We start from the raw sequence: 25,973 nt of genomic DNA, 5'->3' as shown, positions 1-25,973 counted from the left end.
TTCCAGGAAAAGTGGTGAGCTTACATTTTACAGAGTCGTAGGCAAAGCTAATTTCATGCAAAGTTTTCTTCATGTTTAATTTTGCGTTGGTTGATAGTAGCCTACGTAGTCATAACCAAGCAACCTCAGAGTAGTTACAGTAGCTTTGACAAAGAAAATCGGGCAGGGTAGCCTAAGTGGGCTAAATAAGTTAGAACAAACTTGTTTTTACGAAGTTAGAATAGAGTACTAGCCTAATTGTATGTGGGTAAATATTTTTCAATGACAATGTTCTCGCAGAACATTGACTAGTTGATGGAAAATATGACATTAATATTTATTTTATGAATGCCAAGGGGGATACGCTTCGCTTAACAAAATAAAATTGCTGTTTTTTTACTGGCTGTAAGGTTTAAAGTTTTCTGGTTGATTAATTGAATTTTATCCTAGCACTGAGAAAGCTTCTTTGAGAGCTTGATCCTGACATTTCATTCGAACGTTTGAGCATAGATTTTAAAGGACCTCTCCCATCTCGTAATCGTAACAAATACTTCTTGTGTGTCATCGACGAATTTTCTAGGTTCCCATTTGCCATACCCACTCCCAGTATGACCACTGAAAGTGTGATCGAAGCGTTAACTTCATTGTTTGCCGTTTTTGGAATGCCTGGTTACATACATTTTGATCGAGGGTCTTCTTTTATGAGTCATGAACTAAAACAGTTTTTGTTAGAAAGAAGAGTAGCCACAAGCAGAACCACGCCGTACAATCCTGCTGGAAACGGACAAGTCGAGAGATGCAATGGCGTTATTTGAAAAGGTATTCAACTAGCCCAAAGTCGAAACACTTACCTACTGAGTGCTGGCAGGATGTACTTCCTGATGTCCTACATTCGATGAGATCACTTTTATGCACAGCATGGCCACCTAAAGATACGGGCCGATTTGTCACATTTTGCAAAAATTTCCAGGTTTTTCTAACTTTGAGCGAACGTTTAAATAAATTTTTCTAAAAATTAGATTTTTACGCTTTCTTTATTCTTTTCCCCAGATGACACAATAAGTTTTAATATCCTCACATGTTAAAAAACAAAGGAAATTTGATTTTGTAGATTTTAGTCAGACTGTTAATTTTCAATAGCAGTCTGATTTTGCGTTTTTCAACTTACTTTTTCTCATTTGCTACTGCTTCCCCAAGGTAACAAAAAAGTTTTTTGTCATTAGGAAACCGCAAAAAGTAAAAACATCTCAAAAAATATCAGTCAAGCACTAGCAGTAGCTGTAATCAAAATCTGCAAAATGTGACAAATCAGGCCGCATCTTCAGGTGGCCATGTGCACAGTGGCGTAGCCAGAAAAAAAATTTGGGGGGGCCAAATATTTGATGAATTGAAGAGAACGACAAAGTGTTTGATTTAAGCCATCGCCACCTGATGTGCAGTGGCGTATCCTGGTGGGTTGAGCAAGGGAAGCAATAAAAGTGGTGAGTGTTAGAGCGTGGCACGCGTATTCTAGGGGGGTCCGGGGGCATGCTCTCCCGGAAAATTTTTGCAAAATTACACTCAAATAATGGATTATAGCGCTTTCTGGAAACACTTTTAGGGTAATATTTGTATGAAATTTATTAGCAGGTAAACAGCTATTAACTTATTAAAGGTAGCTCTTACACACGAACGGGCAAAACCTGCGGCTAAATTAGAGAACACCAAAAACTCAGCTACAATAACTACACATAAACATAACAGAGTAAGCCATTCTGAAATTGATTCCACAAATTAGTTAAAAGAAACGTAAATCGCGTAAATTTTGCGCGATTTACGATTTGCAAAATTTATTGGTGTCTTTCTGTGTGACTAAAACAAACCCTTGGGGGTGTTAATAGCCAGATGACTTGGAAAACGTTATAAGTTTCTACAAACTTTATTATATTTTCAACAAAGGGCTCAACTTCGGAATCCAAACTTTGAAAATTTGGGGGGGGGCATGCCCCCCCCCCATGGCTACGCCTATGCATGTGCACAGCTACTAACGCCACTCCACATGAGAGACTTTTTAACTTTGTTCACAGATCTACAAGTGGATATGCAATGCCTACGTGGTTGTCGACTCCGGGCCCGGTGCTTCTTAAACGCTATGTACGAAAGTCTAAAAACGACCCGTTAGTTGATGAAGTGCAACTCATTGAAGCTAAATCACATTACGCTCGTGTAGAATATCCAGATGGACGAACCTCAACAGTAGCTACAAAGCATTTAGCACCGTACGGAGGATTTTCCGAAAAACTGGAGATCATATCCAATTGTGACAAAGTGTGTGCTCCAGATGATGAAGATGTCCATGAAGAAAATACTACCAGTAGTAGTAAAGTCGCCGAACAAACTGACTTCACCGAAACTCCTCCAGGAGCATCGGAATTGAATAATACACCGATTTTGTCTGAAGAAGCTGTCGCTCCAATTACTGATACACAGTCAGAGCCTGTAACGGACGATCTAACAAAAGGGCGAAGTGTTGTCGCACCAGAAACATTACGTCGATCTACTCGTGAACGACGCCCCGTTGATCGTTCAATGTATTATTAGTTATTGTCAAGTTTTTGTTAGTATGCATTGCTTTCATTTTAAAGTTTGGGAGAATGTTGTAAAACTATTGCTTCTTTCTTCTGATTGGTTGTGTTTAATTAATCTTGCGTGCTCTGCGCACAGTCGACGTGTTGGCATCTGGCGTGATTCGCGAAGCTCTTGTTCACATTTCTCTTTGTCCACTTTTCAGTTGTGTTGTGAGGGTTGTGTAAAGTTTAGGTGCTAACTTTATGTTTATGTTTAGCTATGTTTTATAAAGCCTTTGTTATGGTAATCTTAGTAAGTAAATCAAATATGTCAATAGGTATGTGTTCCAGACAATTGTTTACCTAATCAAACGTCATATAAAAACCGTTCAAGTCTACTGAATATTACGTCATGGAAGTTGCTAGAAAATGTGCCAAAATTGCACATCGTTCATAAGACTTGTGTCAAACCTGTTTAAACCTGTTTGGGCCTGTTTCAGTTTGAAACCTGTTTAAACAGGAAACATAGGATTACCAGCTTTGAACACCTGTTTTGAATTGCGTGACAATGTCTTTTTATTGCGTCACAGTACTGCATACGTGAATTTGAGATATTGATATCTATTCTGGTCATTCGTGAAATGGTTGCTTGAGTAGTCGCACATTTAACTGTTGGCTTAGTGCTTGCTAGCTGGACAAAAATTCCGTCTTTATCCAATTAATCTGTTCTGTAGTGACAGTTTTTAGAGGTGTACGGCGTTGCACCCCCTCGTTTTCGGTAGCCGCGGGCTAATTTTACAGAAATACAATTTGAATAGACGTTTCAAAGGCGTGTTTCTTGTTCGGTCATTGCATGCAGACGAACGGATTTGGGAATCTTATGTTACAATTTTCCCACGAAGAGATTATGGTTTACCGCTGTGACCAGTATGCAACTCAATAAAGTTAATTTTTAATTTTTTTCTTTCTAAACTTAACTGCTGCATTCTTAAACTGACCTACTGAAGATTTTACTATGCCTGTTATAAAGTTGTGCTGAAGAGAATTTATTATTCGAAATCGCGATACACAACAAGATAACTTGACATCAATTGGACTGGTCGTACATTTGTCTTGAATCAATAAAGTTAGTCTGCAAAATAAACGGTTACAGGTGAATTGTTCGTAAACAGTTGTTTGTAAAACAATTGTTCGTAAACAGTTGTTCGTAAAATTAATTTATATTCTTCGTAAATCATTTCTTCGTATACATCAATTGTTCGTGTAGGCGAATTGTTCGTAAACAGGTGATATGTCAATTGTTTGTGAACAATTTTTCAGTTGTTACTCAGGGGCGCCAGAAGCGGGGGGCAGGAGGGCATCATGGAGGGACAGGGGGGCAATGGTGCCCTCTTAAAGTCATATAAGCTACTGCACATTTTGCAATATAACAATTTCTGCTATTCGCTTTTAGCCTATAATAACACAGGCCAACAAAAAAAATTTGCACAAAAGGTGAGAGTCATTTTAAAGTATTTCAAGGCCCCTGATTCCGAAAATGCACTTAGTTTTTTCGAATTGGCTCTAGTTTTCGAGATATTCGACAATGAAAATAATGAAATTGTTAATCAAAAGCTTTCAATCAAAAGCTCAAAATAATATTTACAGCACAAATTCTGCAACACAGTAGGTTACATCATTATAACATAGCATGATGTCCTTCTTTGTACACCGGACGCTTATATCATTACTAGATAGTGAGCTGATAGATGAGCATTATCGCAATATCTTATCGTTTCTAGCACTAGTTGCAACGTACATCTGATGAACGTTCATCAGATGAACGTTGCAACTAGTGCTAGAAACGATAATTGTCCTGATGAACACCCAAACTTTTCAGCAATATCTTATCTTAAAAGTTTTAAAAAAATTGGCCTTTCAGCAACAAAAGTGCCTTTTTTCATAATGAAAAAGGGATGACCACCTCCTCAACCAGATTGTTCTAAACTCGCACTTCCAAAAGCCCCAGCGCTTGAAATCTCGACGCCCGTTCTCCCGACATGCTGCAGCTATGTGAAAATCGAACTTCCACATTTCCGAAGTTTGGAACCGTGAATGGAGAGAAGTTGCGAGACCAACCCAATTCACAGTCCTTCCCAATACCAACACCCCACCTGGAGCAGAACTACCCCGGAAGGAATGGGTGAAGCTCAATCGCCTGCTGACTGGAGTGGGCCGTTTTAGCTGCAACATGTTCCAGTGGGGCCTCGCCGATTCACCATTTTGTGCGTGTGGCTCAGATTTTCAAACTGCACACCACATTATCTATCAATGTCCTGTATACCGACCACAAGATAGACATGTGGACCTAACAACGCTCGATGAATACACAATCCATTGGCTGCTGCGCCTGGATGTAACAACGTGATCTGTGGCGGCCTCAAACGCAAGAAGAAGAAGCAAGCAAGCAATAAGTGACATATTTTTGTTACAAGGGAAGGAGGAAGGGGAGTAGTGGTCCGTGGCTGAGACACAGGTTTTTTAGTGGTCCTTGAATCTCAAAAGGTTGAGAACCTTTGGTGTAGAGCGTACTAGGCATAGACTGTAGAGCGTAGATGGATATGATAGCGTAGATAGACTGGATAGACTGTAGAGCGTACTGGCATAGGCTAACTGTTTGTATTTCTGTTGAGATCTGAATGTAAGTGTTTTGCTGCAAATTACGTGTTTGCAACTTTTACATCTGCAAAACGTGTTCTAACGTTTATAGTTGATTGCAAGGTATAATTATCTATTCAAAAGTAGCCTACGACAATTTGTTAATCAAAAAACGTTTGGAAAACTAGTAATTTGCCAACCTTTGACCTATCTGATCTGTCATAACAATTAACCCCATTTCTTCTGCTCATCTTGTGACAAGAAATATTTGAAGTAAGTTAATCTTTAATAAGAATTATTTTTCCAGCTCGGAGGGTTATGAGTTGTGACACTGTGATAAAAGAGCTTTATCAGCATTTTCACAAACATCGTCGTTTCAGGCCGGTTGTAATGCTTTCTCTCTGATTTTGATGTTGCGTAGATATTTCATAAATATTCGTCGTGGCAACGTCATTTTTAGGTTTCCTACATTTGTCGCCAGAGTAGTGGAGTTTGAAACTCTCTCGATACGAATCATGGTGGAGTCACGACAGCGACTTTCTCGCTCGTTATGATGTATTTGTTTTGTTGTTCAACGTAAATTCTATGTATTTAGTAAAGATATGGGCCACTGCATTCTAAGCGCACAATATTGTCCAATGTCCAGTCGCACGCGCTTTACATCCATCGTCCAATTTATTTGACCAGTTTAGTAGCTTGATGTGAGCCTATAGCGTGTATTCGTACTTTTAGTGCAGTTTCGTTTATGGCATCAATACAAACAATAACAGTTTCGCACTATCTTTCAGATGCTCGTTGTAGGTGTTTGCCACAACTATTCAAAATCTCTCTTTCTACGTAGTTTATTTCGAATTTGTCTTTGGAAGCGTACTGTCTTTTTGAGTGGAAACGTTAGAAGTTAATAGAAATTATTTGAGAGCATTTCGCTTGGCACCTGCAGACGAGATCAGCGACCCAATTGCCTAAGAAAGCCGCACCGTCTTAGCTATTCTGGTTTGGCAAGAGATCTCAATATGTGAAATCGCTTGCTACGTAGAAAATAAGGTTCTACAGTCATAATGACATGAGTGCTGAGTAGAGTAGGTTATCAACAGCAAGAGCAGATGAAAAGAAGTTTTGATTGTTTGTTTTAAAACTTTAGCCTCGGACTGACAAAGCCTCTGATAGGTTATTTCTTGTAGTTTCGCATACATGCGGAGACCTTTGACTAAATTTCCATAACTGTTGAGTGTGTAAGCTTTCCATCCACTGGGTGCCGCTAAACGGAAAGCAGCCCTGAAATGCGTTGCTCAAACGCACACCCCAAGAGCCGAACCTGGGCTTCTTGATGTTCAAGTGTTGACGTCATTTGAGAGTCGTCTGCGTACGTCACTATGCAGACTACATTGAAAAGAACAGATGAGATAAATATTCTACTGTTTCGTATGCTGCTGCTGAGCTTCTTTAATCTTTTTTGCCTAATTGTTTCCGGTATGGCAACCATAAGTAACCCAGCAAAATTTTACTCAGTGGAGATATGTGCTTGTTGTTTACAAGAAGTAAGAAATTGGCAAAGGCGGAAATCGAAACAGCTAGTAGCCTAAGTTACGCTACGACACATTAGTTTATGGTTAGCCGAAAGCATCAGAAAAGTGGACAGAGCAGAGTGGCCACTGAACAGTGAAGAGAATGGAATTTCATCGACTTAAGGCCTACCATGGGCTTACTCGAACTAACAAATGATGCCCCTGCAATAGTTTGAAAACATTTTCTTTCAATCTTTTCAATTATTTTTGTAGGTGGTTGCAAGAAAGCGTGCAGGTACAAAAAATATGTATCTAAATCAATATGATGCTAATTTAAAACATAACTTTATTTGCAAACAAAATTTCAAGTAAAATGTCAACAACAACATCGACCCAATTTCTTTGGGAGGATTTGATTTGTATTCTTCAAATAGAAAATGGGTTTCTTTGTTTGAAATCAAGTGGAACATACAAATCAAACACCGAACCATTGTCGACACTTGATAAGTACATTGATTTTGTCAACATCATATCCACAAACTTCGAAGAAGACAAATGGAAAGTTGATGAAAACGGAGAGCCACTGTTAGAAACGATCGGTTATTTTAGTTTCAAAAGACCAAAATTGTCTTCATGCTTCACCTTGCATATTCACTTTTGGGTAAGATCAGATAAACGTTGTCGAAAGCTTGAAACGATTAAGCTTCGGACAAAGAAGAAGGAACATTGCATGGAAATGCATTCGCTCATTCAACAGGAACTCAAGAGAGAATTGAACAAGCAAGGTTATGTCCGTCCTCATAACTTGTTGGTGATTGTAAATCCAAAAAGCGGAAAGCGAAAAGCGAAATCCGTTCATGAAAAAGTTGTATCACCTTTGTTCAAACTAGCTGGGATAAAGGAAACGGTTATTCTCACAGAATATCAAAACCACGCTAAAAAATATGTTGAAACTGCCGATTTGTCTTCATACGATGGTGTTATAGCAATAGGCGGAGACGGAACTTTTAGTGAGGTTTTAAACGGAGTGTTGATTGCGAAACAGCGAGAAAAAGGTATAGCTTTGTGTGGCGATGGTGTTCTTCTTGACAAACCTATGCCTTACTCCAAGCCTTCAATAAAACTTGGTCTTATACCTGGTGGAACAAACAATTCATTCAACTCCTCAACTCAAGGAACCACTGATCCCGTAACAGCAACTTTACAAATAATCAGTGGTGAAAATCATCCACTTGGCTTATCTTCACTTCATGACAAAAGAGGAAATCTTCTAACTTTTTCTTCTCTAACTGCTTGTTATGGTTTTGGCGTTGATGCCCACAAGGCCTGCGAGAAAATTCACTTTCTTGGTCCAAGCCGTGTTTTTTTGGGTTTGCTTTATGCTATTGCAAATTTTAAACATTACCCATGTGAGGTAACCTACCTTCCAGCTTGCGACAATCATCCAGTTGATATAAGTAAGGACACCACCAGATGTAGGTACCCATGTCATACATGTTTAGAAGAAACTAATCTCACAAAGGAATTAAAACGATCAAAGCATGATAGCGTTGTCTTAGATGAGAACAAATATTTGAAGGTATGTTGAAGGTTAGCTAACATTAAATTTAGAGTTTTGCTTTTCATGGTTTTCTAGTAGGCTATTGTGTTTCATACTGTATTTTACAGTATGTTGATTTTGCACAAAACTCTAAGGTTTTTACTTGGAGAGTGATAGGCTAACTGGTGTTATTTGGATAAAGTATATTTAAAGCACTACATTGTCTACTCTAGTAGGCTAATGACAATGGTGATTTTAAACCAAAAAGCGAAATCCGCACATGAAAAAACTGTATAGCCTACGGTGCACAAATACTAAAATACCCTAATATTCACGAAAGGGTTAGGGTACTTATTTTTTTATATTCAGTTGACCATTTACATCGCAATCAAGTAACAAAAAGTACTCATGTTTTGCAGGTGATTCATGATAACTTCTTGGCTGTGAACTTAACTAATGGACCATGCATCTATAACGCTTGTCCCCGAGGTGCCTCTCCAAGTGCGCATTTGTCCGACGGAAACATAGATTTAGTGTTGATGAAAAACGCATCCAGAGGTCAATTGCTCAACGTTTTTCGATCTTATGTTTCACGAACAAAAAACTATTTAGATCAACCTTTCTTTGAAACTGCCAGAGTGAAAGGAATTCGTATTCGTTCTTTGTCAGATGAGGAGGTTGAACCAATGAGTGTTCAAAAAAAATCAAAAGATTTTAATGGTTCCGCTCATTCACAACCAGTAACAAATCATCGAGACAATAATCCTGGTACATTTTTCAATCACAAAGATTGGTTTGTAGATGGTGAGCTCATAACTGGACATGATGAAATTACTGTTTGGGGTCATAAAGGATTAATCAATGTGTTTGCAAAAGGAATTGAGGAATATCAAATTTTAGAATCGTGCGTCTAATGCCTACTATCTAACTGGAGGGTAGCGATAATTATAAAACGTGTAGGCACGACAGTGGTTGTTATTGTCAATAGGCTCTTCTGCGGAAATAGGCTACATATTCTCACAAGCATAGCCTACTTTCGAAAGAGTTAAGTTGGTGATTACTATATATTATAATCAAGTACGGTAATCTTAGTGCACTCATTGTTCCCTGGTGCAGGTATTAGGAAACAGAGCAGAGAACTGTCCTAATTGTGTCAATTAACGTTTTATTTCAAAACGAAATTCGTTTCAGATTTTTGTTTTTCGTATCATCCTGTTTTCTATGTCCAATACATTACAATGAACATAGACTACTATCTTGTTTGTTTTAAGTTATTTTGGCAGCCGATTGTAGCATCGAATAGACAGCGATAGACACGTGTTTCGCCCATGAGGCTGGGCTCATCAGTATCGCACCGTATGTTAAACTGTTTTATTTGCATCAACAGCGCACGGGTACAAATAATTGACACGGCGAGAGAGCACAAACAAACATAGCCAGGTCGAAGACTTTCAGAAACCGGCCTGCCACACCCCGCGGCGGCGGGGAGCGGCGTGATTTAGGGGTGACGATGCACCCGGAGGGTTAAGTCCACCAGCTTAGGTCGCGAGGGCCAGGCTGGGGAGTCGAGGTACCAGTGGAGGGAGAGTGTGGATCGAAAAACTATATGGCCCGTCCGCAAATTTAGAATGGCGGAGCGGGCCAGGGAGACAGGCTCTTTCTGCATAGCCCAGAAAGAAGCCCTGCGACGAACCGGGCGACCCGTCGTGTGTGGACGCTGGAACCGGCAGTAATTGACCGCCGGGCAGCGCCCACGTCTCCTTCACGCGTCCTCGCGCAGGTACTTTGACTCTTATACCCGGTCTGCCAGTAGGCAGAGCGGATAAAATTGGGGTCTCCCACGAGGAAGAGAGTCGAACCATTTAAGGATAATTTGGCTCTCGTGGCAGACGAATATTCAATAAAAATGTGGAGCAGAGGCTCGATGAATCAATATACTGTAATCAAAAAATATATATATATATATAGGTGGGAGTGTAATTAATACTCACTGGAGAAGAGTAAGCTTTCATTCGGCGAGCACGGATGTGCACTGGCCAGACGTTGAGGCAGGTTCGCCCAGCTGGGTCGGGGAGGCTAGCGATCAGTAATCGACCGCCGCTTTACCAGTCAGTTTAACTCTTATCTTTGTGGAAAGAAAGAGCCAACAAAACCAGCAGGTGCCAGGGGTAGGTCAATGTGAAGAAATCTTGTTTGTTTGTTTGTTTGTTTGTTTGTTTGTTTGTTTGTTTGTTTGTTTGTTTGTTTGTTTGTTTGTTTGTTTGTTTGTTTGTTTGTTTGTTTGTTTGTTTGTTTGTTTGTTTGTTTGTTTGTTTGTTTGTTTGTTTGTTTGTTTGTTTGTTTGTCTTGTTTGTTTGTTTGTTTGTTTGTTTGTATGTGAAGACATCTTGTTTGTTTCTTGACCTAGCTCTAATTCAAAAAATAATCAGAGAATAATGGCCATAAAACTAATACGTTTGTGGCAAACGCAAGTAAAGGATTTTTGTAATGCTTCGTTACGACGCCAGGATCTCTTATTTTGTTTAGTACATTGTACGTTCTTCAGATAATTGTGTTCCTGACACACTGCCTTGCATCATTTGGAGCCATTTTGAGTCACCTAATATCCTCACATGTTAGACAATGGAGCATGTCTTCCTTTTCTGCAAATATGAATCATATTGCCAGAATGGAATAGCACAAAAGGATAACCTGCATATTATGGCGTTTTGTTGTTTTGTATAGTTGAGCTATAGGGCAAATCTACTATAAAATGCAATAACTCTTATTCTTCTCCAGCTTTTCGTTGTGTTGTAACCAGGGCAGTGAAATCGGGCAAAAAATATCCGACTCTTACTCCTGAGTTTATAACTGGTCGACTCCTTAAACGTCAAAGTTCCTGCAAATCCTATTTGACAGCCTTTGCATAGCTGCAGAATTGGGGGAAAAGTATACTACTTCGACTCCTTGGTTTATAACTGGCAGACTCCGCACATGCCAAAACCCTTCCGACTCCACAGCCCTGGCCAGTAGCACACCCAGAAAAAAGTTTAGGGGGGGGGCTAATTCAGAAATGTCGGCTGAGTGATTTACGACAATACTGACACGTAGTGGCGTATACTGGTGGGTTGAGCAAGGGAAGCAATAAAAGTCGTGGGGGTAAAAGCGTGCCGAAGGGACGCGTATCCTAGGGGGTCCGGGGCATGCCCCCCGGAAAATTTTTGCAAAATTACACTTGAATAATGGATTATAGTGCTTTCTGAAAACATTCTTAAGGTAATATTTGTATGAAATTTATTAGCAGATAAACAGCTATTACGGTAACTTATAATGAAAGGTAGCTCTTACATGAACAGGCAAAAACTGCGGTTCAAATTAGAGAACACCAAAAATTCAGCTTAACTGCTCAGTAACAGCTACCTACTGCTGTAGGCTAGTAGCCAGGATAACAGTGTAAATCTAACATTAGGCTCAAACTTTTCCTTGCAAGGCAGATATAACCCCAAAGCCTTAGATTTTCTCATTACGCACCGGAATAATACCCAACAGGAAGCAACTCTGAGATTGTTTTCACAGATTAGTTAAAAGAAACGTAAATCGCGTAAACTTTGCTCTGCTTTTTTCCTTTGTTTCTCACCTTGTTTCTTCGTATAACAAAAACGAGAGCAATGGATGCGGTACGAATCTCTGCTTCCGCAAGCTTCCAACTTTTTTAAAATTAAAACCTAGACGGGACATGAGTTAGAAACTGTTTTAATTCGTATTCAGATAAAGAAATTACGAAATCGTTTTACTGAAAAACATTATCTTTTTTTTTCAATTTTGGTGGGGGAAACAATGCTTCCCTTGCTTCCATTAAGGATACGCCCCTGAGTGACAGTGACAATAGGCCAATACCCATTCCTTTGATTAATATTTAAGGCACTCACGGCCCACAACCCACCGGTTGCCGATACATCAGGATTTTATTTCTCAATCAGATTACAAGTTAGCCTAGTGAACCCCATGCTACTAGCACTATCAGCATCCTTATCCCTACGTCTACTCTTGCAATCTTCTATAGATCTTGACTTTTTCCTCATGTATGACAAAATAGAATTAGCTTCCTGTTTGCCAATAGACAAATAAGTGCAAAAACAACAACTAGCACGAAAACAATTTGAAACAGAACACTAATTTTGTAAACAATAAGTTTGATGTGAACATTTTTCCTACTTACATAACATTCAAAATTAGTTCGTATTTTCAACTGAAGTCCTAGACGCCTTCGTCTTTCTGCTCAAATTTCGTATTCAGTTTTACATGTCCGTGTGCTTCAGCATTGACGTACGGCACATCGGTATGTCCACCAGACATTTGACGTTGAGAGCATATGAACTTTAAAAGTGCCATCAAAGACCATATCATGGAGTGTTCTTTTTGTACCGATCAAAAATTCTCTGCTGACTCATAATTCTACGCAAAGGCAAATCTCAATTTGACATCAAAATTCAGGAAGCAGTGTTAATCAAAAGCTACAACCCAAATTTAAACAAAAAATTAACTTAGCCTATTTGCTGGAGGCGCGTCTATTTTCCTCCACATTTATTTGGGAAACATACAAAAACTTGATTTTTGGTGGCGGGTTTGGGGGGGGCTTGATCCCCCTTAGCCCCATGCTGGGTGCGCTACAGGTCCTGGTTGTAATCAGAGTTGTGAAGTCGGGCGAGAATTGTTACGACTCCGACTCCTCAGTTTATGGATGACCGATTCCGACTTCAAGAATTTTGTCGTTGTGTTGCAAGAATTTTGTTTTTGCCTGATTTTTTTTAAAGTTTTTGTTTTTCATATTTTAAAATTTAATTTCACTTAAGTTGCGATCGAAATTTAAACAACGACTTTTCCAAAAACTGATAGGCCTACAAATAGGCTATTTTATGGCAACGTTTAAAAGCGCAGTAGCCTACGAAGAACAAGAAAAAAGATTTTGAAAAAAGATTGCAAACAAAAATTTATTGTTCATCGCTGTATATCAAGTCGAAATCTGCCGTTTTTAAAGACACCCTATACTCTGGATATGCCAATTTTTTCCGAATCCAACTTTACAGCCCTAGTTGTAACCCTGACCCCAGTAATTGCAAAACGTTTTCTCAACTTTGCAAAACCTTAGAAGACGTTTGGACAGCCTATTGCTTTGAGGTACAAACTGAATACATGAAATAAGTATTTTTTTTACTTCCATTCATGATCGAATTGGATCATTCAGTGTACGTCGATGAAGTAATCTGAAATTTGATGTAACCTATAAAACCGTTTAGAATGGTTTTTAATCTATGTGCACAACCGGATTTTTAAACGTTTTAATGAACCGTAAACCAACAATAGTAAAACGTTATCTCAACGTTAGCCACTCTTAAAAAAAATAAAATAAATGCCCATGGCTCATGTAGCTTGTAAGCTATAATACTTTAGCTTTAGACCTTATTCAAGGTCTTCAATGATAAGCTGCTTAAATTGCGTTAATGATTTGCAAACCACATTGCTTCAGGGTATTTGCTTTCTGAGTAACCTGACTAATGCCGCTAAACTAGTGCAACCTCAATCAACAACGCACCGTGCAAGTTGCTGAAAAGATGCTGAGGTTGTGGGATTTGAAAGTTTGCTTAGGGCTTGTATAAAAAACTAACCGGTTTCCTTGAAATGGTGGCTTCTGAAAAATTTTCTCCCACTCCGGTTGTGGCTGTTCAAAACAAAATTGTTTCGTTTCGGGCCAAAATTGTTGCCACGGTTCTATTTCAAAACGTTTGATTTCGTTGTGACTGTGTAAAAATGTTCTTTTTATTCTGACTTTCGATTATTCAGCACCAGGCTGCAATGATTCGCTTCTGTAAAAAATCCAAGTTCTTTGTGACGAATGCACTTTTTTTTGGACCAAAAATACTGTTTTGAACAGCCTTATTTTAAGATACGCATGTAGGAAACCAGCTCTTCACCTTTGACCTACAATAAAAAAAAATGGCATGAAATTACATAAGAAACTTAGCCTATATAGCCAGGAATACTACAACAGCCTAATACTTTAGCTTTAAAATTATTGAGACTTAGAGGCTGTTTAGCTATAGATGGCCTACAAGGAAGTAGTTTTAAAGACTGGGGGTGAGGAAAAAGAGTGAAGCTGACAAAAAGCATGCCAGCCCACTAACAAGGGCCAATTTTTGTAGTTCTTCTTACGTAGGTAATAAGCAGAGGTGGGCAAAGTTACTTTCAAAAGTAACTGAGTTACAGTTACAGTTACTTGGCCAAAATAGTAACTGAGTTACCATTACAGTTACCAATTTTAAAAAGTAACTAGTTACCGTTACTAGTTACAGTTACTAGTTACTTTCAGTTACTCACAAATCTGAACATAAAATTCTGCACCTGGCCAGCTCTGCATGCAAGCCCAGTTTAACCGCAATGTTTGATATATAGTGTTAGAGCCATCCATGCTAACATAACAGCACAAGTACAAAACCAACAAGGTTTTATTTAAAAAAAAATACTCAGTGGCTTATATGTTTATTTCCTTTGAGAAATACGAGCATTTCAAAGTGCTCGTCACTCAGGCCTGCCCTTTTGGGCTTTAAAATGTCCATCCATGCCCAATCGTCGTCGTTGTGTGAGCTCCTGGGGCCGAAAGTCTATCCTTTTACCGCCCCAGATTCACGATGTTCCCGGACTACACTGGAAGGCTACTAGAGAGCAGCCAGTCTTTGGTTTCATCATCCATGACGCAGATCTTCCACTCCGTTAGGTGGCTTGAAGATGTTACAGTCATCGATGATGTCCGCCCCGATAGTTCAATTGGTTAGCGCGTCACTTCTGGAACGAAAAAGCTTCAAGATCAAGCGGCACTGGTTCGACTCTCAGGGCATGCGCTTGAGCAACGCACGTTAAGGACTCCTCTCTATTTAGCGGCATCTAATAGATGGAATAATTTCCCGGCAACAAGACTTCAACAATCGGAAACTTCACTCTGTCAATCTCGGTGACCGGGCCTGCATCAGTGATTTAAAGCCTCTACAAGTTGCGAAACTGCCAGGATTAAGTTCTGCAAGAAGCTTTCCCAGTCCGAGGATAAAGATTTAATCAATCAATCAATGATGTGGTCTGCAGTCTGTTCCTCGGCACCACATTCACAGGAGGAAGAGGCCATTTCCCATTGGTCCATGGTTGAGCGGAAAAGCCCGACGCCCGTACGGAGACGGTTGAGGCGCACCCATGCCTGTCTTGGTAGTGTCAGGTCGATGGAGCGTGTGTCGGCGTCGGGGATGAACGAATAGTCTGGTGATGAACAAGTGCTGCAATGAAAACAATATTTCTACTGCAGCACTTGACGGAATGGGAGTGTTATGTTTTTAAAACAGTTTTTTCATCGGTCCAATTGTAAATCTGGATCCGCTTAACTTGTCCTCAGGGTCCGCTTCCAAATACTCCTGTAACAGATTCAACGCGCATTGCTTTCTTTTCTAGATATTTGCGTAAAGTGGTGCAAAAGTCCTCCGTGGCTCTACCTACCACCATCCACTTCAGCGTCGCTGCTGCTCCCCTCTTCAGCAGACCAGTTTGCTTCTTCAATTGCTTGAAGCATGTTCTGTTTTATTTTTGTCTTCAATTCAGCAGTGTCGCTTAATGATCAGGCATTAAACACAGATAAGTCTAAATTGTAGGTGGAATGCAGTCGCTGTCCTCGAACCAATGACCAAATCTGGTTTGTATTGCTTCCACAAGAAAGTCCACCAACGGCAAGCAAACAGCAATGCTGTTGCTGGTTTTAATGTCAGACAATCTTTTTAGAGGCATTGCAAGCGTTACACTAAATGCAATAAGTTTCAACTTCTTGAAGATAACTATAACTAACTGACTATAAGCATCAACAAATTTCTTTTAATCGCTGCGTGTTTCTTGATGCTTAAAGTCAGTTAGTTAGTTACCTTCAAGAAGTTGAAATTTACTGCATTTTTATAAATATTTTCAGGTTCCTGATGAGGGCTTAAGTTAAACCGAAAACGTTTGACTGTTAAATTCATTTGTAAATATGTAAAATTGATTATTATAATGCTCAACCCTGTTGCATTGTTGTGTCTTGCCTGTCTTTGGTACATATTGATTAATCGCCAAAAACAACTAATTTAGCCAAATCAGTTATAAAAAATCGCCAAAAAAGAGCTAAATCATAAATATGAAGCTAAACGTCTTAAAAAATCGCCAGATTTCTGGACTTTGGCGATCAATTCGCCAATATGGCAACCCTTCTCCACCAGACCATAAAACAAAAGTAGAACCGCGCATGCGCAGTGCTGCGCCGATACATCTGCGAAAAAAATGCATTAGCCTAGTGCGCAAAACGCAGCAAACACGCACTAAGCAAGACACAAACACGTGCAGAGAAATAAACGGCAATTAAAAACTAAAATTTCAATACAAAAGTAACTTGTAACTGTAACTGTTGAAAAAGTGTTAAAATAGGAACTAGTTACCGCGTTTCGTTACTTTTGGAAAATAGTAACGAAGTTACCGTTACAGTTACTCAAAAAGTAACTAGTTACAGTAACTAGTTACAAGTTACTCTGGTAATAAGTTAGACATCATTGTAATGCTGCTGTCTGAAAAAAAGAATTAGTTAGGCAAACACTATTGAGGAGCAAATGGTTTGAAAAAAAAAGTACCAAGGTAGGATGGGCTATGTAAACATTATTTTGAAAGTGAATAATATTTCCAACGTTTGTTGCGCCAACTGCTAATGCGAACAACTTGCTCTAATTTTCCCAATTTCTCTAGCGTGCAATTGGCTACGCAGGGCCGTAGAAAGGCTAATTTGGGCCCAGTACCAATGACATTTGCGGGCCCCCAAAACAAGGCACAGCTAAAACTGCATTATGGCAAAATCAAATGCAACGTTTTCTTTAACTTTCTGGGCTTTCAGAAAATGTTTCGGGTACCTAAAATTATCCCGGTCCCAAAATTACCTCTTGGACTCCCAGTCAACGCTGTTGTGGATACGAGTAGGCCATACCCTAGGAGCAGTTGAAGAGCTTGATGCATTTTTTTCTCTTGCCTACCGAAATGCAGTAGATAGGCTATTCATAAAAGAAAACTATTTTTTATATTTTAAAACGAAAAACTAACCTACTTTACAAAATATCCTACAGCCTAACCTTAAGCTACTCTTTAAAATAATCATAACTTATAGCTTGAGCTATCACATAACCAAAGATTTCACTCATTTGTTTTCATTATTCAGATTTAGTCTAATTAGGATTTGATTTCGTAACTGCAGCTTTATGCTTGCTATCCATTTAAAACAATGGCTGAGAAATCCGATCTTACAGTCTTGGTTGTTGGTGGTTCAGGTGGCATCGGAGCTGGAATATCAAGAGCGTTTGCCAAAAAACGAGCTTCATTAAGTCTTGCTTCTATTGACACAGATGATCTTTCAAAAGTTGCAGAAGAATGCAAAAGTCTTGGAGCTAAAAGTGTCATAACGATTGTTGCAGATTTGATGAACAAAGATGGGATGGCAAAGATTGTCAAAGAAACAATGGAACATTTTAAAACTCTTAATGTATTTGTTAATAGTGCTGGATCATTTTGTCCCGGCACCGTAGAATCCACAACATTTGAAGATTATAACAAAATGTTTAACATCAATCTCAGAGCTCCATTTTTCATGACTCAACTGTGCACACCATATCTTGAAAAAAGTAAAGGAAATATTATTCATGTTTCAAGCATTTGCAGCAAATGCAGCATGCCAGATTTTATTGCATATTGTATGACAAAGGCAGGTCTGGAACACTTCACTAAAACGTCAGCTTTAGAACTATCAGCGAAAGGAATTCGAGTCAATGCAGTAAACCCGAGCGCGGTGCGTACTGGTTTGTGGGACAAGTGTAAACTGAACGTTGGAGTTGATGAGTTTTTCAAAGAATTTGCTTCCAAGCAACCACTAGGCAAGAAAAATATCGATGCCAATGACATCGCTGATACGGTTCTGTTTTTAACTTCTGATGCAGCAAAAATGATCACTGGAGTTTGTTTGAACGTGGACTGTGGGCGTAGTTTGGTTGGGCGATGATGTCTTGACATTTAGTCTAAAACAGGGGTGGGGAACCTTTTCAGTATTGCGGGCCACATAAAATGAGAAATAACACAAGCGGGCCACTAAAAATTTCGAAATTTTATTTACAGAAAAAACTGATTCGCAGCGGTAGGTGCTTCCAAACAGAGACACATATTTCAAAGCATGTTCCCGCATGACTGGAAAATCACCAGCATTTATGCAGCTTTGATAAAAGTTGAGCTGTGGAATGTTTTGGTACATCGCTTTCAACGTACCGTCATTCTGGAGATCTACTATTTCATGTTGGAAGTTATTAGGAACATCATTATTAAGAACATCATATTGTTTTCAAGTTGTACTTTCCACAGATGTAGTTTAGCTTCAAATGATTTCACTTTTGCAAACAAGGAGTTCAAAAGCTGATTCGGTCCCTACAACTTGACGTTGAGCTCGGAGAGGTGCTCGCTAATGTCAACCATAAACGCTAGGTCACACAACCATTGGCTATCAGTGAGTTCGACGACATGGTTTCCCTGATTATTCATGAACTGATCGACTTCGTTTCGTTTCATTTCTTCATCGACGGCCATTCGCAATATACCGAGAATGCAGAGCCTACTCTTTTTTGAGCTGTTGTTTCAATATATTTTGGGTAAAGAAATTTTGACGCGGGCCACATGGAACAGTCACGCGGGCCACATTCGGCCCGCGGGCCGCAGGTTCCCCACCCCTGGTCTAAAACATAGCCTACTGTAGCCTATGACATTAGTTTTGCTTTAATTTTGCTGAAGACAAAGTGCAGTAATTGTCTGGTAACACCAACTGTATAATTAAAAAAACTTTAAAATACTAGTTCTCAAAGTATCAAAATTAGGGCGACTGCTTTGCAATATTAACCTACAAAGTGAAAAATCTGCAAATATGCAATGGATTGAGTTTCGCTTTTAGCAACATGATCGTCGCTTACTTCACAATGTAGATATTAACCACCTGTTTTAGCTTGATGCCGCGAGTTTGCTATGGTAATAGCGAATTGCACTAGCTTTCGGAACACAGTTTCCTGGTCATGTGCTATGACGAATGGTGTTGAAGTCAGTGAGTCGTTATTTTATGCAGCTCTTTTCTGTGGCTTGAGGCTGCCGCCTTTAATGCTGTCTGTTGAGTTTCTGTGTTGTTTGTCATTATTGCTGTGAAATTTTGTTGAATCAGTTGTGGATTAGGTGACGTGGTTCTTCTCTTTCGGCACGGTTGTTGATCTTTGGACTCTATCTGCTTATGAAAATGGCCTCTTTGAAGCGCAATTGCACCATCTCGTTTTCTCTGGCAATGATTGTAAATTTAAAGTGGGTGAGGTACTGTTGTTGATGATCAAAGACCGAACTTTTATCTGAGCTTAGGTGTTCTTTCAGGCGGGAGTGGAGTGGGCGGATTGTGCTGCCTGGCCTATGTAACTTTCTCTGCATTTCTTGTATAGCCTATGATTTCGTAAACACAGTTCTTGATGGTACACATGTCGTCGTTCCGTAGTGGGCAATTTTGTAGCTGGCAAGGTTCGGATTTTAGTCGTTTTTGAAGGGCGTTTTGAAGGGATGGTTCGTGAGCGTCTAAAGAGGCGGACTGGCGAATCCAGGTCTTTGAAGACTTTCGTTACTTTACAGTCCTCGTCATCGCTCATAAAAGGAAATTCAAAATGTAGTGGGTTGTATGGTGTTAGGGGGTTTTGTCTATTTTGCTGGTGTCGTCGTCAGAAAACCCTTGGGGTATCCGTTGTCCTCGATTGTCTTCTCGAATTCCATCAAGTGTGGTGTTGCTCTGTTGGGTGAGGAACATCTATCCTTTCTTATCTATATTTCGTTTCGAAGCATGGTCATCTTGGTACTTTTGGAGCTGAGTCCCGAGTCGAAGTGTGGGAGTAGTTTTGCCTTTGCTTTTTTCTAGAAGAACTCGTGATGGATTGTGCCGTGCTGTGATACAAAGCTAACCCAAGCAAGCTAGTCTACGTTACAAGTTTATCCCAACCGGATCGCTGTCAAAGTCAAAACAAAAAATGGTTTGTTACTCTACCTGTTAGTTGTTACTTGTTAGGCCTACCACTTGTTACTTTTTCTATTGGAATAATAAGCTGCTTGGAGAAGGTTACAGTAAGTTGCATTAAAAAAAAACATTGCAAAAGTTACCATAGTTATGATGAATGCCAAAAGCACAACATCCACCAACGCTCAATAGTCTAGTTATATAATGGTGAGAGTGAGACTAATGAAATCAATAGCCTATGGGAACCTTACTCAATTATTTTACAAATTGACTGGATTTACCACACTTTGCAAATTTTGATATAAACTTAGTAAAGTGAAATTGGGGCAAAGAAGAATGCGGCCAAAGCAAAATATTAGAATTTCTCACGAACTGGTAGAAACACCGCTACCCTCATCGGTCACGTTTGAGATAATCATGCGACAGATTTCCGTGCCAAAATTGTTGAGCGGTTGGTTAGGTGTACTGAGTTAAGTAGAAATTTCAGTTTTATCATGCTGCTATATGAGGAGACCTGGTTGGTTGGTTGGTTTTGAATCTTTATCCTCGGACTGTCAAAGCCTTGATTAGTTATTCCTGGTAGAAAGGCTTTTGACGCAGGGCCGGTTACTGAGATCGGCAGAGTGAACTTTTCCGATTGTTGAAGTGTTGTTGCCAGGGAATTATTCCATTCACTAGGTGCCGCTGAATGGAGAGCAGTCCTGAAATGCGTTGCTCAAGCGCACACCCCGAGAGTCGAACTTGCCCCGCGTGATCTTGAGCCGGGCTGTTTCAAATGCGTCAGTTTGTTTTTAACCGAATAGTTAAGCTATCAAAGCTTAAGTTGAATTTGAAGGGTTTTTAAAGCGCACTTGCATGAAGGTTGAACACAACTTTTGTATTTTAAAAAGTTTCATTTTTTTCACTTTTATTTATAATCACACATTGGGCCAAAACGGAATATTGTTCATTGGGCAAAAGGGAACGTCGTTCCGCTATGCCGCGCGGATGGTTTCAATGTAATTAACGCTAGTTTTATTGAATTGCACATACTCGAATCAAATTAAGCAATATTATGATGACATTTTCAACAAAAATGTCTAGATGAAGTCATCTATGTATGTGTTACAATCATACTCCATGATACGCTGTAAAAAAACATGGTTTTATGTTATTAACGTAAAGCTGCAAATGCTAAGTGTTTAGTGAACCAATTGCAAGCTGCTATACAAGGTATAAAAATACAAGAATCACTTTTTCGAACAACTGAAGTTTATCACAACCATGAACATACTATCTGCTTTGCCCCAAATGATGGGTAGCCTACAAACAAAGTATTTTAAAATTGTTCTGTAAAATTAGTCATGTAAAAACAAGAAATATGAGATGATGTATAAAACTAAACTTGGAATGTAACGATTGTTATTTTAAACAATGTCTGTATCGTTCATACAGCGAAAGTTATGTAGGAATTTGAAAAATTGTTGTTTTGCCCCCCTTTCCCTACCACACGTGTGCTCCAAATGAAATATTGCATTGCCTCTTGCAACGAGCATCGCTAATGCAATTGTAGCCTATGTAGCGTGTGAAAAAATCGTTGTAGAAATTTTTAGCCTATTCATCAAACGCCAGTTGCTTTTTTATACATATCTTCCATCTTGCGTTTGTTGTGTATTTTTTGTGGCTTGGTCTCCTTTGGTTTAATGCTGCAGTGAAAAAGTTCAAAGTACTGCATGCTTCACCTGGTGCGTTTTGCTCGGAATCTTCTCTATCTTTAACTTGGTTGGTTGGTTTGAATCTTTATTCTCAGACTAAAGCAGCCTTCGATGCGATATCCCTGGCAGTTTTACTAGCTCAGGCTCGTTCACCGAGTTTGACAAAGTAAAATTTCCAATTGTTAAAGTTTTGTTGTATGTGAATTATTTTAACATGTTTCATTGTTGTTTTATTTCTTATAGAGTATAAACTGGGTTACTTTTCACGCATAGGAATGGCAGAGAAATCTGATCTTACCGTTCTAGTTGTTGGTGGTTCAGGCGGAATCGGAGCTGAAATATCAAGAGCTTTTGCAAAAAAAGGAGCTTCCTTAAGTCTTGCTTCTATAGATCGAGAGGGTCTCTCGAAAGTTGCAGAGGAATGCAAAAGTCTTGGAGCTAAGAGTGTCATCACGACTGTTGCAGATTTGACGAGTAAAGACGAAATGGAAAAGATTGTCAAAAAAACAATGGGACACTATGAAACACTCAATGTGTTGGTGAACAGTGCAGGGTTGCTTTATGGCGGTACCACAGAATCCACAACATTGGAAGATTATAACAAAATGTTTAATATCAATCTCAGAGCTCCATTTTTTATGACTCAATTGTGCATACCATTTCTTGAAAAGACTAAAGGAAACATCATAAATCTTTCAAGCGTAGGAAGTAAAATTCAGTCTATAGCTGCCATAGCTTATTGCATGACAAAAGCAAGTCTTGATCATTTCACTAAAACCTCTGCTTTGGAACTATCAGCGAAAGGAATTCGAGTTAACGCAATTAATCCAAGTGCAGTACATACTGCCATATGGGATAACTTTCAATCAGAAGTCGGAGTGGATAAGATTTTTGAACAATTGGCTTCCACACAGCCTCTTGGCAAGAAAAACATCGGCGCTGATGATATAGCGGATGCTGTTCTCTTTTTATCTTCGGATAAAGCAAAAATGATAACTGGAGTTTGTTTGAGCGTAGACTGTGGACGAGTTTTAATCGGGCGATGAAGCATACATGATTGCTTATGTTACAAATGCATTTCATAAATAACATGAGATTACAATTTACGCATCAGAATGAGTGATATTTTCATAATATGACTCAAGGTTAAATGAACCTATTTTTCTGGTGAACTCAATAAAGTTTGTGGTTTTTGAAATAATGTGGGCAAAGCTGCAATTTTAGTTATTTTACCACTCTGTATGCATTAATTTGAACACCAATACTTGTGACCTAGTTGTATTTGCAACTGTACAAAAGTAGTTTTGTATACAGCACCAGATGAACACTTCAAAACATGAACTGATAGAGTATTTGCAATTCAATGTAGCCTATCTTTTTAGTCTTTTCAAAGTTTTCAATGGGTTTGATTGTGATGAACTTAGTAATTTTCATCATCTTTTATAATTAGGCTATCTCAACACTAGGCATAAAAGTTTTTTTTGCATGAATGCAGTTGTGCAAATGGTGTTTTTGACTTTCTTAAAAATACACTTTCTACACAATTACGAGAAGGTTTTGATTGAATATTTGCAACCATGACCAATGATCATTATTGGCAATTATAGGCCTACAGCATTTTTGTAAATTATGCTATAGTAAACAAGAACTTACGTTTTACGGAGGACCGGGAAAGTTGTCACAGACATTGGTGAATCCACAAGTTCTTCTTTGCTATTTGCACCAATTTGCTTATGATTTCAATATACGTTAGGCCAAGTGGGCCCAATCTTAATCTTGAAGATCACAATGTGAACTTAAAGATCAAGATTTGTAATTTGATCTTGATGTAAGATCACTTTTTTGTGTGATACTTATCGTGAAAATTAATAAGATTGAAATCACTCAAGAATATAAGTTTTTTTTTACCAGACAGAGGCATTTTTCTATTAGAATTGGTACTGTACAAAGTAGTTAGTGGTAACTACTAACACCAAGCTACTTTGTGTCTGACAAAAGTCGATTTAAAGTCCCAATCCAATTTGGTCAGTATTGCCATTTCAAAATTAAAAAATGTTTCCAAAACACAGCAAAATGTCAGATAAACACTTTCAGATGCTTGTGTTTCTTCGTGTAAATTCAAAATAAAACTTGTTTGTTTCGACTGGTTTATACCGTGTGAATGTTTGACACCTAGCAAACAAAATTTGTTTACGCTAGTGTATGCGCTGACGCTGACGCCGCCAACTTTTTTTACAAGTTACGTTGACGCATACGGCGTATGGTTTTTCAAACGTTTGTGTTTGCGCTGACGGCGTCAATATTTTTTTGTATGCGCGTACATCACTGGCCAAATGTCTGTCGACCAAATGACCGGGTACCGATTACGACACTTCGGCCTTTCTTGTGTTAAAGTTTTGTTGCATGTGAATTGTTCTATCGTGTATCATTGTTGTTTCATTTCTTATAGAGTTTAAACTGTGTTACTTTTCACGCATAGGAATGGCAGAAAAATCTGGTCTTACCGTTCTAGTTGTTGGTGGTTCAGGTGGAATCGGGGCTGAAATATCAAGAGCTTTTGCAAAAAAGGGAGTTTCCTTAAGTCTTGCTTCTATAGATCGAGAGGGTCTCTCGAAAGTTGCAGAGGAATGCAAAAGTCTTGGAGCTAAAAGTGTCATCACGATTGTTGCTGACTTGACGAGTAAAGACGAAATGGAAAAGATTGTCAAAGAAACAATGGGACACTATGAAACACTCAATGTGTTGGTGAACAGTGCAGGGTTGCTTTATGGCGGTACCACAGAATCCACAACATTGGAAGATTATAACAAAATGTTTAATATCAATCTCAGAGCTCCATTTTTTATGACTCAATTGTGCATACCATTTCTTGAAAAAACTAAAGGAAACATCATAAATCTTTCAAGCGTAGGAAGTAAAATTCAGTCTATTGGTGCCATAGCTTACTGCATGACAAAAGCAAGTCTTGATCATTTCACTAAAACCTCTGCTTTGGAACTATCAGCGAAAGGAATTCGAGTTAACGCAATTAATCCAAGTTCAGTACGTACTGCCCTATGGGATAACGTTCAATCAAAAATTGGAGTGGATAAAATTTTGGAACAACTGGCTTCCACACAGCCTCTTGGCAAGAAAAACATCGGCGCTGATGATATAGCGGATGCTGTTCTCTTTTTATCTTCGGATAAAGCAAAAATGATAACTGGAGTTTGTTTGAGCGTAGACGGTGGACGAGTTTTAACCGGGCAAACATGATTGCTTAATGTTACAAATGCATTTCATAAATAACATGAGATTACAATTTACGCATCAAAATGGGTGATATTTTCATAATATGACTCAAAGAAATGAACCTATTTTTCTGGTAAACTCAATAAAGTTTGTGTTTTTAGAAATAATGTGGGCAAAGCTGCAATTTTAGTTATTTTGGCACTCTGTATGCATTAACTTTAACACCAATACTCGTGACTTAGGCTACTTATATTTGCAACTGTATAAAATTAGTTTACTATAAACTATACAGCGCCAGATAAACACTTCAAAGCATAAACTGATGGAGAATTTGTAGAAATTATATAACTGTTTTCAATGTAGCCCATCTTTTTAGTTCTTTTAAAGTTTTCAATGCGTTTGATTGTGATGTACTTTTTAATTTTTATTATCTTTTATAATTAGGCTATCTCAACACTAGGCATAAAAGTTTTTTTTTTTGCATGAATGCAGTTGTACGAAAGGTGTTTTTGTCTTTCTTAAAAATACACTTTCTACACAATTACGAGAAGGCTTTGATTGAATATTTGCAGCCATGACCAATGATCATTATAGGCAATTATACAGCATTTTTGTAAATTATGCTATAGTAAATAAGAACTTAAGTTTTACGGGGACCGGGAGAGTTGTCACAGACATTTGTGAATCCACAAGTAGTTCTTCTTTGTTATTTGCACCAATTTGCTTATGATATCAATGTACGTTAGG

General features: G+C 38.8%; 3 protein-coding genes across 3 annotated transcripts; all 3 read left to right on the top strand.

The window, feature by feature from the left end:
- The first annotated feature begins 6,957 nt into the window (after positions 1 to 6,957).
- Positions 6,958 to 9,445, top strand: LOC145770840 (ceramide kinase-like). The gene is made up of 2 exons (XM_082582574.1): positions 6,958 to 8,246; positions 8,627 to 9,445. Exons 1-2 carry the CDS (start codon positions 7,041 to 7,043, stop codon positions 9,119 to 9,121), a joined length of 1,701 nt encoding a protein of 566 aa, XP_082438700.1. The 5' UTR covers positions 6,958 to 7,040; the 3' UTR covers positions 9,122 to 9,445.
- Positions 9,446 to 22,270: 12,825 nt separating this feature from the next.
- Positions 22,271 to 23,082, top strand: LOC145770123 (3-oxoacyl-[acyl-carrier-protein] reductase FabG-like). Its single transcript, XM_082581708.1, has one exon. It carries the CDS (start codon positions 22,271 to 22,273, stop codon positions 23,039 to 23,041), a length of 771 nt encoding a protein of 256 aa, XP_082437834.1. The 3' UTR covers positions 23,042 to 23,082.
- A 15-nt stretch (positions 23,083 to 23,097) lies between these two features.
- Positions 23,098 to 25,757, top strand: LOC145770465 (3-oxoacyl-[acyl-carrier-protein] reductase FabG-like). The gene has a single exon (XM_082582123.1). The coding sequence runs from the start codon at positions 24,477 to 24,479 to the stop codon at positions 25,248 to 25,250; it is 774 nt and encodes a 257-aa protein (XP_082438249.1). The 5' UTR covers positions 23,098 to 24,476; the 3' UTR covers positions 25,251 to 25,757.
- Positions 25,758 to 25,973: the final 216 nt, after the last annotated feature.

Source organism: Aplidium turbinatum, chromosome 5 (genome assembly GCF_918807975.1).
Source record: "Aplidium turbinatum chromosome 5, kaAplTurb1.1, whole genome shotgun sequence".
Classification (NCBI taxonomy): domain Eukaryota; kingdom Metazoa; phylum Chordata; class Ascidiacea; order Aplousobranchia; family Polyclinidae; genus Aplidium; species Aplidium turbinatum.
This window is presented reverse-complemented; position numbering and strand designations above follow the sequence as displayed.

Coding starts and splice junctions, on each gene's coding strand:
- LOC145770840 (XM_082582574.1), top strand. CDS start 7,041: ATGTCAACAACAACATCGACCCAATTTCTTTGGGAGGATTTGATTTGT. Junction 8,247..8,626: donor ATGAGAACAAATATTTGAAG/GTATGTTGAAGG, acceptor CATGTTTTGCAG/GTGATTCATGATAACTTCTT.
- LOC145770123 (XM_082581708.1), top strand. CDS start 22,271: ATGGCAGAGAAATCTGATCTTACCGTTCTAGTTGTTGGTGGTTCAGGC.
- LOC145770465 (XM_082582123.1), top strand. CDS start 24,477: ATGGCAGAAAAATCTGGTCTTACCGTTCTAGTTGTTGGTGGTTCAGGT.